Here is a 13,123-nt window from a genome sequence, read left to right on the forward strand (position 1 = left end):
CCCCCACCTCATTGCACTGCTTATGGTGCCCACCCCAACAGTTCCAGGACTGTGCCACACACAGTGGCTATTCTGGGGTCCATGCTGCATGCAACGTGCATCCCAGACTGGCTGGACCAGCTGCTAGATCAGGTATGCTGGGGGATGGGGGGTAGGATCCATAGGTTGGATCCAGCCTGCAGACTGTCCCTATGCCATGCCCCCTGTGGGTCTTACCAGACCCAGGGGCAGCACCAGGGGCCAGGTGGTGGTGATTTGTGGGCTGGATCCAGCCCATGGGCCATATGTTTGACACTCTTGTTATAAATGCTAACACCTTAGTATCTAAGGGAAATTAGGTTTTTTTCCAAGGGTCCTTCTGTATTTCATCTGACATTTCTAGTACTCTTTGTACACTAATTCTCTTGTTCTCTTGTAGCTGTGGCAAAGCAGTGTCTGGCTGCAAAGTGAAACTGGTGAATGAGGATGCAGATGGCAATGGAGAGATTTGTTTCTGGGGAAGGACCGTTTTCATGGGGTATTTAAATATGGAGGATAAAACAAAAGAAGCCATAGATGAAGATGGGTGGTTGCATTCTGGAGACCTGGGAAAAATAGACAAGGATGGCTTTGTCTATGCTACTGGACGAATTAAAGGTAACTTACAGTTTCTCATTTCATTGTATAGTACTTAGTTTTATTCAATTATACCACAGTTAAGACTATAGGGATTGTTATACTGGTTCAGGTGCATGGTCCACCTAGTCCAACATGCTGTCTTCAATGCCTGCACCTTATGCTTCAGAAGAATGTGCTAGAAACTCAGGTAACTAGGTTGGGGTTAATCTGCCTTTCCTCTCCCCCATGAAAAAGCTACTCCTAATCCATAGTAGATAGAGATCATCTTAAATCCTGCAAAATGTGGTTTCGCAACTTTCCAAAACTGTTTTTGTTTTAGGATATACAGTACATGAATTTTCATGCTGGATAATTCTGTAAATACCCAATCTTGCTAAGCTCTGGAGCTCAATGACAGATCAGAATATTCAGGCAGGACTGCCAGACAGTCACTTTCTTTTATTAGCTCATGGGACTGGGACATCATGGAACAGATGAAAACTCTCTGCTACTCTTACTGCAAGATGAGAAGTACCTGAGATATCTGTAATTGGTATGGGCACTTTTACACATGTTCCAGTGCATTCTGATTAAAACACGTCAGATCAGACTCAGTCGAGTCAGCTGGAATATTCTGATCAGAGCGCTCCAGCATGCTGCAGTGTCTCTTGTATTTTGCATCCCTGTATTTCAAAATGGTGGCGAGCTTTAGTTAAAGTGCCCCTGCTGCCATGTTGAAAGACAGGACACTGAATGCATGAGACACTCTGGGTGTTTTAACTACAGCAGCTCCTGAAAACCATTCTAATTAAAATGCCTCCCCCCCAGACATGCTGGAGCACATGTATAGGTGCCCTGTATTTCCATAAAAACTGAACAATATTGTCCTTATTCCTGAGGGAAAGTTAAAAACAAATTACTAAAGCTGATTCCTATTACACTAATTAGCCTAAAATTTCACCTCAGAAAGGATTGAGTGCCTGCTTACCTGGAAGCTCTTCCAAGATATATGGGTGAGATTTCCAAGACCTTCTCATGTAACAAGTAACTATCTCAGAAGACAAGACGAGTCACCAAGGAGGCAGCACTTGCTGGTGAACTTGTCACGGAGTAACACTACAGTGTTCTGTTAGTCAAGCTGGGTTTTATTAGATGTTATAATTAACTAGCATTGAATGTGATCATTTTGCCTTACTTTTATTCACTGCCGTTCCCTTATTTATTTTTTTTCCACATATTTTTCGGTAATGGAATGAAACAGGACCAATACTTGGTCCTGTTCTGTTCTCAACAGTTCTTTCAATGATAGGACTGCTATTCAAGAAAAAAGATTTTAAATGGAGAGTTGGTGAGTCAGCTTGCCTGAAGTAAATGCTAGCCTGAGCTTTCATTCACATTTCAAATCCAAATTTAGACCATTTAACACGTGTTGAATGACAGTCAATAAGTTCCCTCTCACTCTTTGGTCATGTCTGCATGTCACCCTGTGTTGCTGTAGTTATGTGCTGTGTTGCTGTATGATGTGCTACAGTGATGTAGCAATCACGTGAATCTACGCATGGCCAGCAGCTACTTTGACATAGCAGTGCACTCCCCCATTTTAGTGCATTGCTATGACAAAGTAGTGGCTAAGACTAACCGTGTGCCATGCGCACAATGCAGTATGGGTGGTTATTGCGCCTTTTGGAAGTACTAAAGCACGGTGAGGTAATGACATTGCTGTAGGGCAATGTGTAGACACCCCCTTTGAGTCCAAAACCATGTCCTTTATTTACTGAAATGCTATTTGGTGAGTCTGACCCGTACCTTCAGGCCTCATAGATTTTAGAACTTTCACTGTATTAAGGATGACGATGCAGGCTGCTGTATTGTGTCTCAGTGCCAAAACAACTCTGAAAGACTGAAAATCTGAATAAAGTTACCAGTCAGTGACAGCAATAGAACCCAGTGCATTTATTTATTAGATTACATGCCAACCTTCCCAAAAGGCTCAGAGCAGTGGGGTGGAATTAGTAATGGGAGTCAAGAGGCTCTTTTGTGTTTGAAAGAAGCTGAGAGCTAAGACTTGGGGATTGAAAAGAGTATCCAGGTTTGAGAGAAAGAGCAAAAGGATTTTTAAGCCTCACTGATCCATGGTATCTAAGGTATGTGGGAGGATGGCTAAGTAACAATAAGCTGGTTTAAAAGTAGACACTGCACAGTAGAGGTAACAGCATTCTTGTGGTGGATTGAGATTTTCTTTCTGCAGAGGACTATTATATTTCTGTTTACTCAGTGCATCTACACAAGACTGTAACTGCACAGTGGCCTAATTCTATTGCACAGTAGCGTGCAGGGCAGAAACCATGTTAATACGGTACTGTACAGTTGGATAAGGTACTGAACAGTTAGCATCACTAAAAACCTGTGCACCAGCACTACTGCATAGTAGCACCAGTTACTACGCATTGGTTTAGTACTTGGTTATGCAAGTATTAAACTTAGTGTGCAGTAACTGTGGCGCACTAATGAATGTGGACTTTTAAAGAAAAAGTCAAACTATGCTTTTACAAACCTAACTACCCAAAATAATGGGTTTAACGTTGAATACCCTAGTCTAGAGCAACAATGACAGTTCATTTCTCCTAAAAACAAGGCACTGTTCACTTGTTTCCCTAATGTTTTATTTTCTTCTTCAGTTCCTGTACATCTGTTGTGAAGTCAGCTGTTTGCCAGAATTAGGAGAACATTTTTTCAATAACTACCTTTATATGTAGCAATATTAATATTGACATCATGGGGAACATGCAAGTAATATTAAGCCCTGCCATTAATATTTTCAGGCACAGGTCCCTAATGTATCACTAGGGCTGTGCGAAGATTCAGTCCCTGATTTTATTCAGCAGAGATTCAGTGGCCAAATCTCCAAATCCAAATCAAATCAGAGGACCCTTTAATCTCTCCAAATTGAATTGGAGCCCTCTGAATCGATTTGGAGAGATTCAGCGATTCAGACATAGACACAGCTTTAAATGTTTTTTCTACATACCTCTAGGTAGCAGGCACAGCTTGTGAATGCTGCGATGCTGGGGTGCGTGTAGTGTCCCACTGAAGTGTAGGGGGCTCCCCAGTGTGCTCAGCAGCAGACCCAGAAGTGGACTAGAAGCATTTCTGGTCCACTTCTGGGTCCACTGGAGAGCGCATAGGGGTGTCTCCCGTGCCCCCATGGCTCAGCAACTGGTGCCTCCTGAGTTTGAGGGGGCACACAGGATCCTCCCGTGGCTGATCGCCAAGCTGGGTGGGCAGGAGGGCCCCCTTCCCTGTGCACTCCCTGGCGGACCCAGAAGTGGACCAGAATTACTTTTGGGTTTGCCACTGAGCACACGGGGGGGGGGCCCCCCACTCCTGTGGGACGCTTCATCCGCCCCAGCGTCGCAGCATTCACGAGCCACACTGGTACCTCAAGGTATGTAGAAAAAACATTTAAAGCTGTGTCTATGCCCGAATCACTGATTCTCTGAATCAGCATTGAATCTTCAGATTTGGATTCAGCCAAATTGAATCAGGGACAGTCATCTGAATCAACAGATCAAATCACTGTCCCTGATTCAGGCCATATCCGAATCCAAATTGAATAGGGCCCCCTTTGCACACCCCTACGTATCACTTTTAGTTACCATCTTATGCAAAGGTCTAGAATAATATACTCCTATTCTCTGTACTGAATATGTTATTTGTTCAGGTGATTATTATATATAAACACAATTTATTGTAGGTGCAGGAAGAAGATACTGGTTTAATGTAAACAAACACCCACAGTCTGCTTGGGGACTTGAATGATTTGACTAAATATGTAATGTGATGTACTTTAATAGACAGACATTCATATAAATGCCTATCTCTATCTAGAGAAGCAGCACAAGATTTTTATACATGTTCAGTATTTAAGTTTATTTTTATGCACGGTTTATTGATGGAGGTATGGGCAGGAACTACACTCCTGAACACCTCTGGATATCCTATCTTTTTTTCCTGGCTGTTCCCTGACTTTTCTTTTCCCATTTGCTGCTTTTTCATACTTTCTCTGAGTCGTATTTATCTTGTGCTGGCCTGACCTCTTTTGGTGGTTTAAGGAATTGATTTTTACTAGAACACCAAGTAAGAAAAGGCTTTTCAGTGGTTTAGCAGTACAACAGCACAGATCAAATACAACAGGCTTTGAAGGGATCTGCTCTTAAAAAGTCTCAAGAGAGCAGCAACACCTCAAAAAACAGAACCTAAACTCTTGGTAAATTGAAGCTGAATTGTCTGAAGTCTGAAATAATGGAGCTGCATTGAAGGCACAGTAAAATTTGTGCATATATAGAGAGGGATATATCTAGGGATATTGCAGAGGAACATACTGTAATTTTAAGAAAGGTTCACTTTAAAAATGTCTGAGATTCCTGGTATATCTTCTGGTAGCCAGGATGTGGTAATTGTTTTCCCTGTCTCTTAGACATCTTTGAGAAAGTTATTTCATTTCAACTAATAAGCATCTTTTTTATATTTAGATTTGATTATTACAGCTGGAGGTGAAAATGTGCCTCCAATCCCAATTGAAGATGCAGTTAAAAAGGCACTGCCTATTGTTAGCAACGCCATGTTGATTGGAGACCAAAAGAAGTTCTTATCAATATTGTTAACTCTAAAGGTACATCAGTTTTACTGTTGATTTCAGCGAAATCAAGCCCCACTCATCTCTCTGAATCCCACTCTTTCAAAAACTTTCTTATGTTCATATAATAGAACTAGATGCCTGGCTATTTGAAACTTTTGGAAGGAGCGGATGAGGGGGAGAACAGAGATGGTTGTTCTGTATTGGGGAAAATAAGTTATAATATAAATTCTGCTAGGTTTACTCACTTGCAAGTCTGCTGCAGGATTTTTCACAAATAAAAGCAAGCAGGATAAATAATTCTTCTATAAAACCAAGACTTTTCTTGATCTAAAATAATCTTTTAAAAAGAAAAATGTGAAAAAGCAGAACTTAATCTTCAAGAGAGAGCAGAGTGAAAGAACATGGCTGATGTTGCTGTAGACAGAGCCCTTAAAAGTCATCGTACACACAAAACAATGCTGTGTCATAGCTATACACAAAAAGCTTTCTTTGGCAGGTTTGCTAATTCTGATTTGTGCTTAAGAAGATACTTATTTTCCAACAGATCCTAATCTCCATCTATTTGTTCTTTCTGCAAAGAAGTCAAATTGTTCATAATTTGGAACAAAGTTATGACTAGTGTTTCTGCAGGATCAAGGCCAACTGAGATTCACATTTGAGTACACATAAGATACCTTAGCAAGAGAATGAAAAACAAAGGGTCAATATACTTTTATATAAAATCGTTTGTCTCCGTTGTTACACTATCACTTTTTAGACTTATTTTGCATCAGTGATCAATTCCTTACCATCTAGAAGTAAAATAAAAAATTTGGGACAAATATGTCTTTCAGTTTTAAGCAGTTCCTCTATTACAAGAGATCAAACAAATATTGTTTAACTTTCAATTATCATGCTTTATAAATAACACTTTATATTTCTTCATATAGCAATTAAATTATGTCATGTTTCAGATATGATAGTGTCATGTACACATACAGCAGCATGTTCACAGTATGTGGGCGTAATAAAATATGTGTTTACAAGTGTTTCTGTTTACTAACACCTAAGGCTGCAGTGTGGACTGAGACTGAGTTACAATTTGTTGCTCTGAACTGTCTTGTCACTGTTGACTTGAGTGGCATGTCTGGACTAACACCTTGCTTGTGGGAGCAACTACTTAATACTAAAACTTTCATTTGATATTGCAGAGTACTTTAGATCCAGAAACCTCTGAACCTACAGATTATCTGACTGAGGAAGCCAGAGAGTTCTGCCAGAAGATTGGCAGCAATGCAACTAAAGTGTCAGAGATTGTGGCTATGAAAGATAAAGCTGTTCACCAAGCTATTCAAGATGGAATCACCGAAGTCAACATAAATGCCACAGCCAAGGTTCAGTGCATTCAGAAATGGGTAATTCTGCAAAGAGATTTTTCCATTTCTGGTGGAGAACTTGGTAAGACATTTGTGTACTAATGTGATGTGCTACAGTCTATTCTAAAACCTCCTTTATTTTCACTTCAGTTTGATTTAACTGTTCAGATTTACCTGCTAAGAGGAATTAGATACAGTGTAGAAATCTCCCCGGTATCCTCTGCAGTAGAAACTGATACCAAGAATTAATTTAGCTTCTCTGCTATGGCCTTATAATCCCAAAACATGTCTTTTACACCCTCATCATCTAATGTTTCCACTCACTCAGAAGTCTTAACTTTAATGTAATTTGCAAGATATTCCTCAAATTCTTTATTGGCCTGCCTTGTTATACTTTTACATTGGACCTGCCAGAATTTGTGCATTTTCCTGTTTTGCACATTTGGACACATTTTATTTTTTGAATTACGTCCTTTGTCTTCATCAGCCTCCTTAACTGTGCTGTTAAACCATTGTGGGGGTTTTCTGGACTGCCCAATACCCTTTTTTGATCTGTAGTATACACATTTCCTGAGCCTCTAATTTGGTATTTTTAAACAGCTCCCAGGTTGCTTTTAAGCATTTTAGCTTCTTGACTGCTCTTTTTATCTTCTTTTTAACTTCCTTATTATTGTATAATTTCCCTTTCTAAAGTTTATATTGCTATGATGGGTTTTTTTGGCTTACTTCCTTCTGCTACAATGTTGAATCTGATTATATTATGATCACGATTACAAAGGGGAGAGAGGCAGTTAGCTGTGTTAGTCTGAATTCAGGAAGAAAGCAAAGGATAGTAGCACCATAGACCATTTGTACCTGCCACAAAATTGGGCTTTAAAGCAGCTTAATGCCCTTTTGCACCACTTTAACGATGCAACTGTTTGCATGCGTTGGCAGCATAATGTGCATTAAATGATTTTGGGACATAGCAAAATAAAACATCTCTGAGGTGGTTTAGTCTGCCGCAGAGAAAAGCACTGGAGGACCACATGCATCTCAGGGGTTGTGTATGCAGGCTCCATGAAAGGGGAAAAAATAGCTGCGAGCCTGATCTTTTATTTTCTTCTTCTCACTGGAGCCTGCCTGCCTGAGCTGTGGCTCCCTCTGCAGCTGCAGTGCCCTCTGGGAGCTCTCGGGCTGAGTGCTTGTGGCCCCCTCCCTCCCCGCTCAGGAACTGCTCGCCCGCTGACAGCTCACCCTCCCCTCCCTGCTGCCGGAGAGGCAGGTAAGGATTAGGCCTGACCCTTGTGCACATGCCACAGGAACTTACTTTGCCCTAAATGGAAGCGGTGTTTTTAAAGACCCACCACTTCAATTTAGGGAGAATTAAACCAAGTAAACCCCCGTGGCATGTACAAATGCCCTTAGAGACTAACTGTTGCAGAGGCGCATATGCTTTGTTAAATGACAGCCTACTTCCTCAGTCCATTCATAGCATCTAATGAAGTAGGCTGTTGCCTATAAAAATGTATGCCTCTGAGCCAGATTTAGTCTCTAAGGTGCAACCCCTACTTTGCTTATTACCAGGGATCTATGTTTTCTGTTTCCTGTGGAAAAACATGGATTTTCCCCTTTAAAAGAGAAAATAACAGATTTTCATTCAGTTAAGCATTTGCCGAATTCACTCTGCACAAGCTTCCTTCTTTTTTCTTGTCTTCCTAATCAGAAAAATGGCCAGTTATAAGCTTTGCAGCATAACATTAACATGACCCAGGACATCTAGGCCATTTCACAGAGGAAAAAATCAGTGACTCTCTTTTGTGGAGAAGGAAAATATTTGAGTAATAATTCAAGATCTGCTGGTTAAGATATTGTACTTTCCTACTTCACCAAGTATAATTTATGCATACTAAAAAGTTTTTACACACTTCCACAAATATTTAATGATGCACAGTAAAAACACTCATCAAATACACAGAACTAAACTCTGTGTGTTTCTCTGAACTAAAAGAGAAAGGGAATGTGTCAAAGATATGAAGTTGATATGCACAGAGAGGTCTGCTGTATTCCATAAGTGGATAATTATTTATACTGATGACTTAAAAATAGTTTTCGAGAAGTTGAAATTATTTATAAGTTTGCATAGAATTTGGCAAATGGTTTCAACCGAAACAATAATGATTTCAGAAATGCCAAAATGATTTATTTTGATACGTCCAAAGTGAAATATTTTTTTATGCTACATTCATCAGTGTACTTACCTGTCAATCACAAAATGACTCTCTGTGGTCCAATGAATATTTCACTATTTATACAAAGTATAGCAGCTTCAGTGGAAGCTTGGGAGATATTTGCCTCAGAATACTGTTATGCAGTAGTAATGCAATCTTCTGACAGGTGTCAGAATCAAGTTTAAATCCCTGCTTTGAGTAGGCTGCAGCAAACTTGAATCTGGGTTGCTCACATCTCACGTCAAATGCTCTAATTGCTGGACAGTAGGGCATAAGTGTTATGTCACCCCTAGGTTTTTTAACAGCGCCTAAGACACTTTACATACCTTGTCCATGGTTTTCAGACTTTTTTTAATTTTACAAAAGCCCCATAACCAAACATCATGGTTAGTTTGACTCTAGACAAATATATTTGCTCCCAAATTTTTTTTTTGGATTAACCCCAAATTTACATTTTCAATTTGACCACCAGATGAAAAAAAAAGGATTATTTACACAGTCCCAATGGTTTTCCTCATTTAATAATTATGTTTTGAGCAAAATCTGAGATAGAGTCAAGGGTAAACTTTAAAAAAATGCTAAAGTCACTGGCCAGTTATTTGTTGTTAGAAATATTTTTCAATCAAGTCAGTTATGTTGGTGGATAGGGAGTTGAGGCCTTGAGTCATTTATCTACAACATTAATTCAGAATAATAAGATTGCCTGTTCTTCGGTGCAGAAGAAATTAGATCTGAATTAATGACATGGTATCCTTGAAATTCTGTTTCTTTACTGTTACAGGTTGACCACAAGTAAACTGTCTGCTCCCTCTGGTCAGAAAGGGCTATGACAATGGGCTTCCTAAAGTGACATGGAGAAAGCATTTCTCAAATAGATACCTTTTTTCCAGGTTTTTAGGGGTAGATTTATGAAAGGGCCCGGAGTCCTGTGGGGCCAACAGATTATGAGGTCTTGCTAGTAGAGGCTGCCACATATTACAAAAATGCTGGTAGGGAAATACTTCCATCTTTATGGCTACCTCTTCCTAATCTAATCCATCTCATTCTATCACAAGTAAAAATTTAAAGCTCTCCTTCAAAGCTCTTGTTTTCCTTTCTGTAACAATGCCTCTAGAGAGGTAGTCTGCAGGAACTAAATGCTAGACTTTTAGATCTAACACTATGCACAAATCCATTGGTTTAGACAGCAGCAAGCTCAAAACTGTAGGCCCAAGCTCTACCAGAGAACAAAGCAAAGCCACTGTTAGCATAGTTTTTTACCAAAAAATGCCCCTAGAATTAAAAATATTTAGCGTACATAGGATGTTTAAATGTGTTTGTATTTCTAGCAACAGAAACCTTTAAGTTAAAAGTCAAAGTACATTAGGTTAATAGTTTTTAATTTCCAATTTAACTTTTGGTTTGATCATAGATTATCAGTCATCAGTTTTGCTTTAGATGATCAAGGCCTTTCCTATCTGGATTTAGGTTCTGCAAAATGCCTTGCAACTTTTTACTTTTTGGTACAGGTAGATTTTAAATTGTTGACCTAATCTTAAACCAGAACTTTTACGAGAGAGAAGTCTCTGTCCCATTATAGTTAAGAAACTGAATTAGGGGAATGGATGGAAGAATAAGTATCCAAGTCTCATGAAGAAAGTAAGCAATACCTTTCAACTCCCATTTTTACCCTGACTATGGGGTGCTATGAGACATTCCTTATACTTTTCATAGTTTCATAGTTTCTAGGGACCTGAGCAGATCATGGAGTCCGACCCCTGCCATGGCAGGAAAGAGTACTGGGGTCAAATGACCCCAGCAAGGTGTACATCTAGCCTCCTCTTAAAGACCCCCAGGGTAGGAGCCAGCACCACGTCACTTGGAAGTTGGTTCCAGATCCTAGCTGCCCTGACCACGAAGTAGCACCTCCTGATGTCTAGCCTAAATCTACCCTCTGCCAGCTTGTGACCATTATTCCTGGACACTCCTGGTAGTGCTCAGGGGAACAGGGACTCCCCCAATGCCTGCTGGTCCCCCCTGACTAGTTTGTAACAGGCCACTAGATCCCCCCTCAGCCTTCTCTTGTGGAGGCTGAACAGGGTCAGGTCCCTCAGCCTCTCCTCATAGGGCCTGCTCTGCTGCCCCCTGATCATGCGAGAGGTCCTCCTCTGGACCCTCTCCATGTTGTCCACATCCCTCCTGAAGTGTGGCGCCCAGAACTGGACGCAGTACTCCAGCTGCAGCCTGACCAGTGCCGCATAGAGGGGGAGGATCACCTCCTTGAACCTGCTCGAGATGCATCTGTGGATGCATGACAAGGTACAGTTGGCCTTCCTTACCCCACCCTGCTGGCCCAGGGTTCATCTTGGAGTCAATAATGACTCCAAGATCCTTTTCTGCCTCTGTACTGACAAGAAGGGAGTTCCCCAGCCTGTAGGTATGGTGCCGGTTGTTTCTCTCCAGTTGCATCACTTTGCACTTGTCAGTGTTGAATCCCACCCTGTTCTCATCCGCCCACCCCTGTAACCTGTCTAGGTCCAATTGCAGCCTATTCCTCCCTTCTAGCGTGCCCACTTCTCCCCACATCTTAGTGTCATCAGCAAATTTGAACAGGGTGCTTTTTACCCCGTCCAAGTCACCAATGAAGATGTCGAACAATGCAGGCCCGAGGACCGAGCCCTGCAGAACCCCACTGCCCACATCCCTCCAAGTTGAAAATGACTCATCCACCACCACTCTCTGGGTGCAGCCCTCCAACCAGTTGGCAACCCAATTGACTGTGTGGGTGTCGACACCACAGTCCCCCAGAGTGAGAGACAGTGTCAAAGGCCTTCCAAAAGTCCAGGAAGACTATGTCCACTGCTACCCCTGCATCTAAGGATTTTGTGACTTGGTCGTAGAAGGCTACCAGGTTGGTCTGACAGGACCTGCCACTAATGAACCCATGTTGGTTGCCCCTAAGCATAATCTCTCCTGCTGGCCCCTCATGGATATGCACCAGAATAATTTTCTAAAAAATTTCAAAATTAATGACTTTGTCTTTAGCAAACATTAAACCTAATGATGCAAATCTGTAGGAAAATACTGAAAAATCAGATAGATGAGACTGAAGGTAAACAAAACTCCAGCCAACCTGAAATGATTTTAAGAGGCCCTTGTGAGTAAACTGGACCAGACAAGGGGTTTCTAAAAGTGACATTTGAGAAGAGAGCTCTATTGATCTTTAAAAGAATATGATTAATCTGTGAGGGAGCTACTTAATTCCTAATTCCAGTTGCCTATGGAATTGACTTTGCTGGAATGTGCCAAATTGAACTCTTCTATTTTTCCTCTAGCCCCTCTACAGCTTTTATGGGAGCACAATTGTAAAACTGGATGCCCTCCTAGTAGACTGTGTGTGTTTTCTCCATACTGCAGCTTATGAACCCTTCAGATAGGAGACTACTATAATTTAGTTCTCATGTAACCACATTTTCTTTTTAAAGGTCCTACAATGAAATTAAAACGAGATGCTGTGCTTGAAAAGTACAAAGAGGAAATAAGTGCATTTTACAAAGGATAACATCTTCGTCTTACCTTTAAGGAGATTCACTTTTCTAAGACTTGCATGACATTTGGTTTTGCACCTTGTACAACTGCCTTTCCAAGACAGCAAGCTTATAGATTTTTTAGAATTCTGCTTGTTACTGGTAATTCCTTCTTTCTTCATAGTTAGTCACAATCCCCTATCGTTCATACCATTTTAATTTGGTCTTAAATGAGTAAACTTAATTGCATGCTAATTTGTTACAGAATATGAAAATAACTGCTTATTATTACAGTTCATTTATGTCAGCTGGATAGAAGCATAAGGAAGACTAAATTAGTATTTTTTAAAATTCTGCAATAGGTTAGTTGATTATAGTTCAAAAGTTGTTTGGTAAACATGGCTGATCACATGGTACTCTTTTGTGAAACTGCTACATGACTGTAGTTCAATATACATTAAAACCTAAAGAATTAACAGTTCAGTGGTTTTGTCCTGTTTTTAAGGAAGGCCATGTTTGTACTAAAAGAAATGCTACAAATCATGCAATGCTTGTGACAAGTCTTACGTTACAAACCTGCGGTGCAAGACTTCCTCTAATTTTCACGTAAGTGCAGCATCATGTTATGTGATGGCTGCAGTTTGTAAGCAAAAAGGTAGCTGAAGAGTCTGATTTTGATATCTGGTTGTTAGAAGATGGGAACAAATGAAGCAAGCACACGTTTGCCCTGCATACGTTACAAGTAAGTATTTTGCAGCAACATGTGTTCAACATTGTGAACATGCTGCATCCTGCATGTGCAAGTTCTGGTACAAG

General features: G+C 40.6%; 1 protein-coding gene across 1 annotated transcript in view; it reads left to right on the forward strand.

Annotated features, from left to right (window-relative positions):
• The window catches only part of ACSBG1 (acyl-CoA synthetase bubblegum family member 1), a 70,731-nt gene extending 57,681 nt beyond the window's left edge, over positions 1-13,050 (forward strand). Inside the window, exons 11-14 of the mRNA XM_090028536.1 lie at positions 419-636; positions 5,130-5,269; positions 6,427-6,673; positions 12,266-13,050. Coding sequence (XP_089884662.1) covers positions 419-636; positions 5,130-5,269; positions 6,427-6,673; positions 12,266-12,342 — 682 coding nt within the window. The 3' untranslated portion in view covers positions 12,343-13,050. The remainder of the gene's footprint in view (positions 1-418; positions 637-5,129; positions 5,270-6,426; positions 6,674-12,265) is intronic.
• The last annotated feature ends 73 nt before the right edge of the window (positions 13,051-13,123 follow it).

This window comes from Crocodylus siamensis, chromosome 15, assembly GCF_052110815.1.
Source record: "Crocodylus siamensis isolate JL-2025a chromosome 15, ASM5211081v1, whole genome shotgun sequence".
Classification (NCBI taxonomy): domain Eukaryota; kingdom Metazoa; phylum Chordata; order Crocodylia; family Crocodylidae; genus Crocodylus; species Crocodylus siamensis.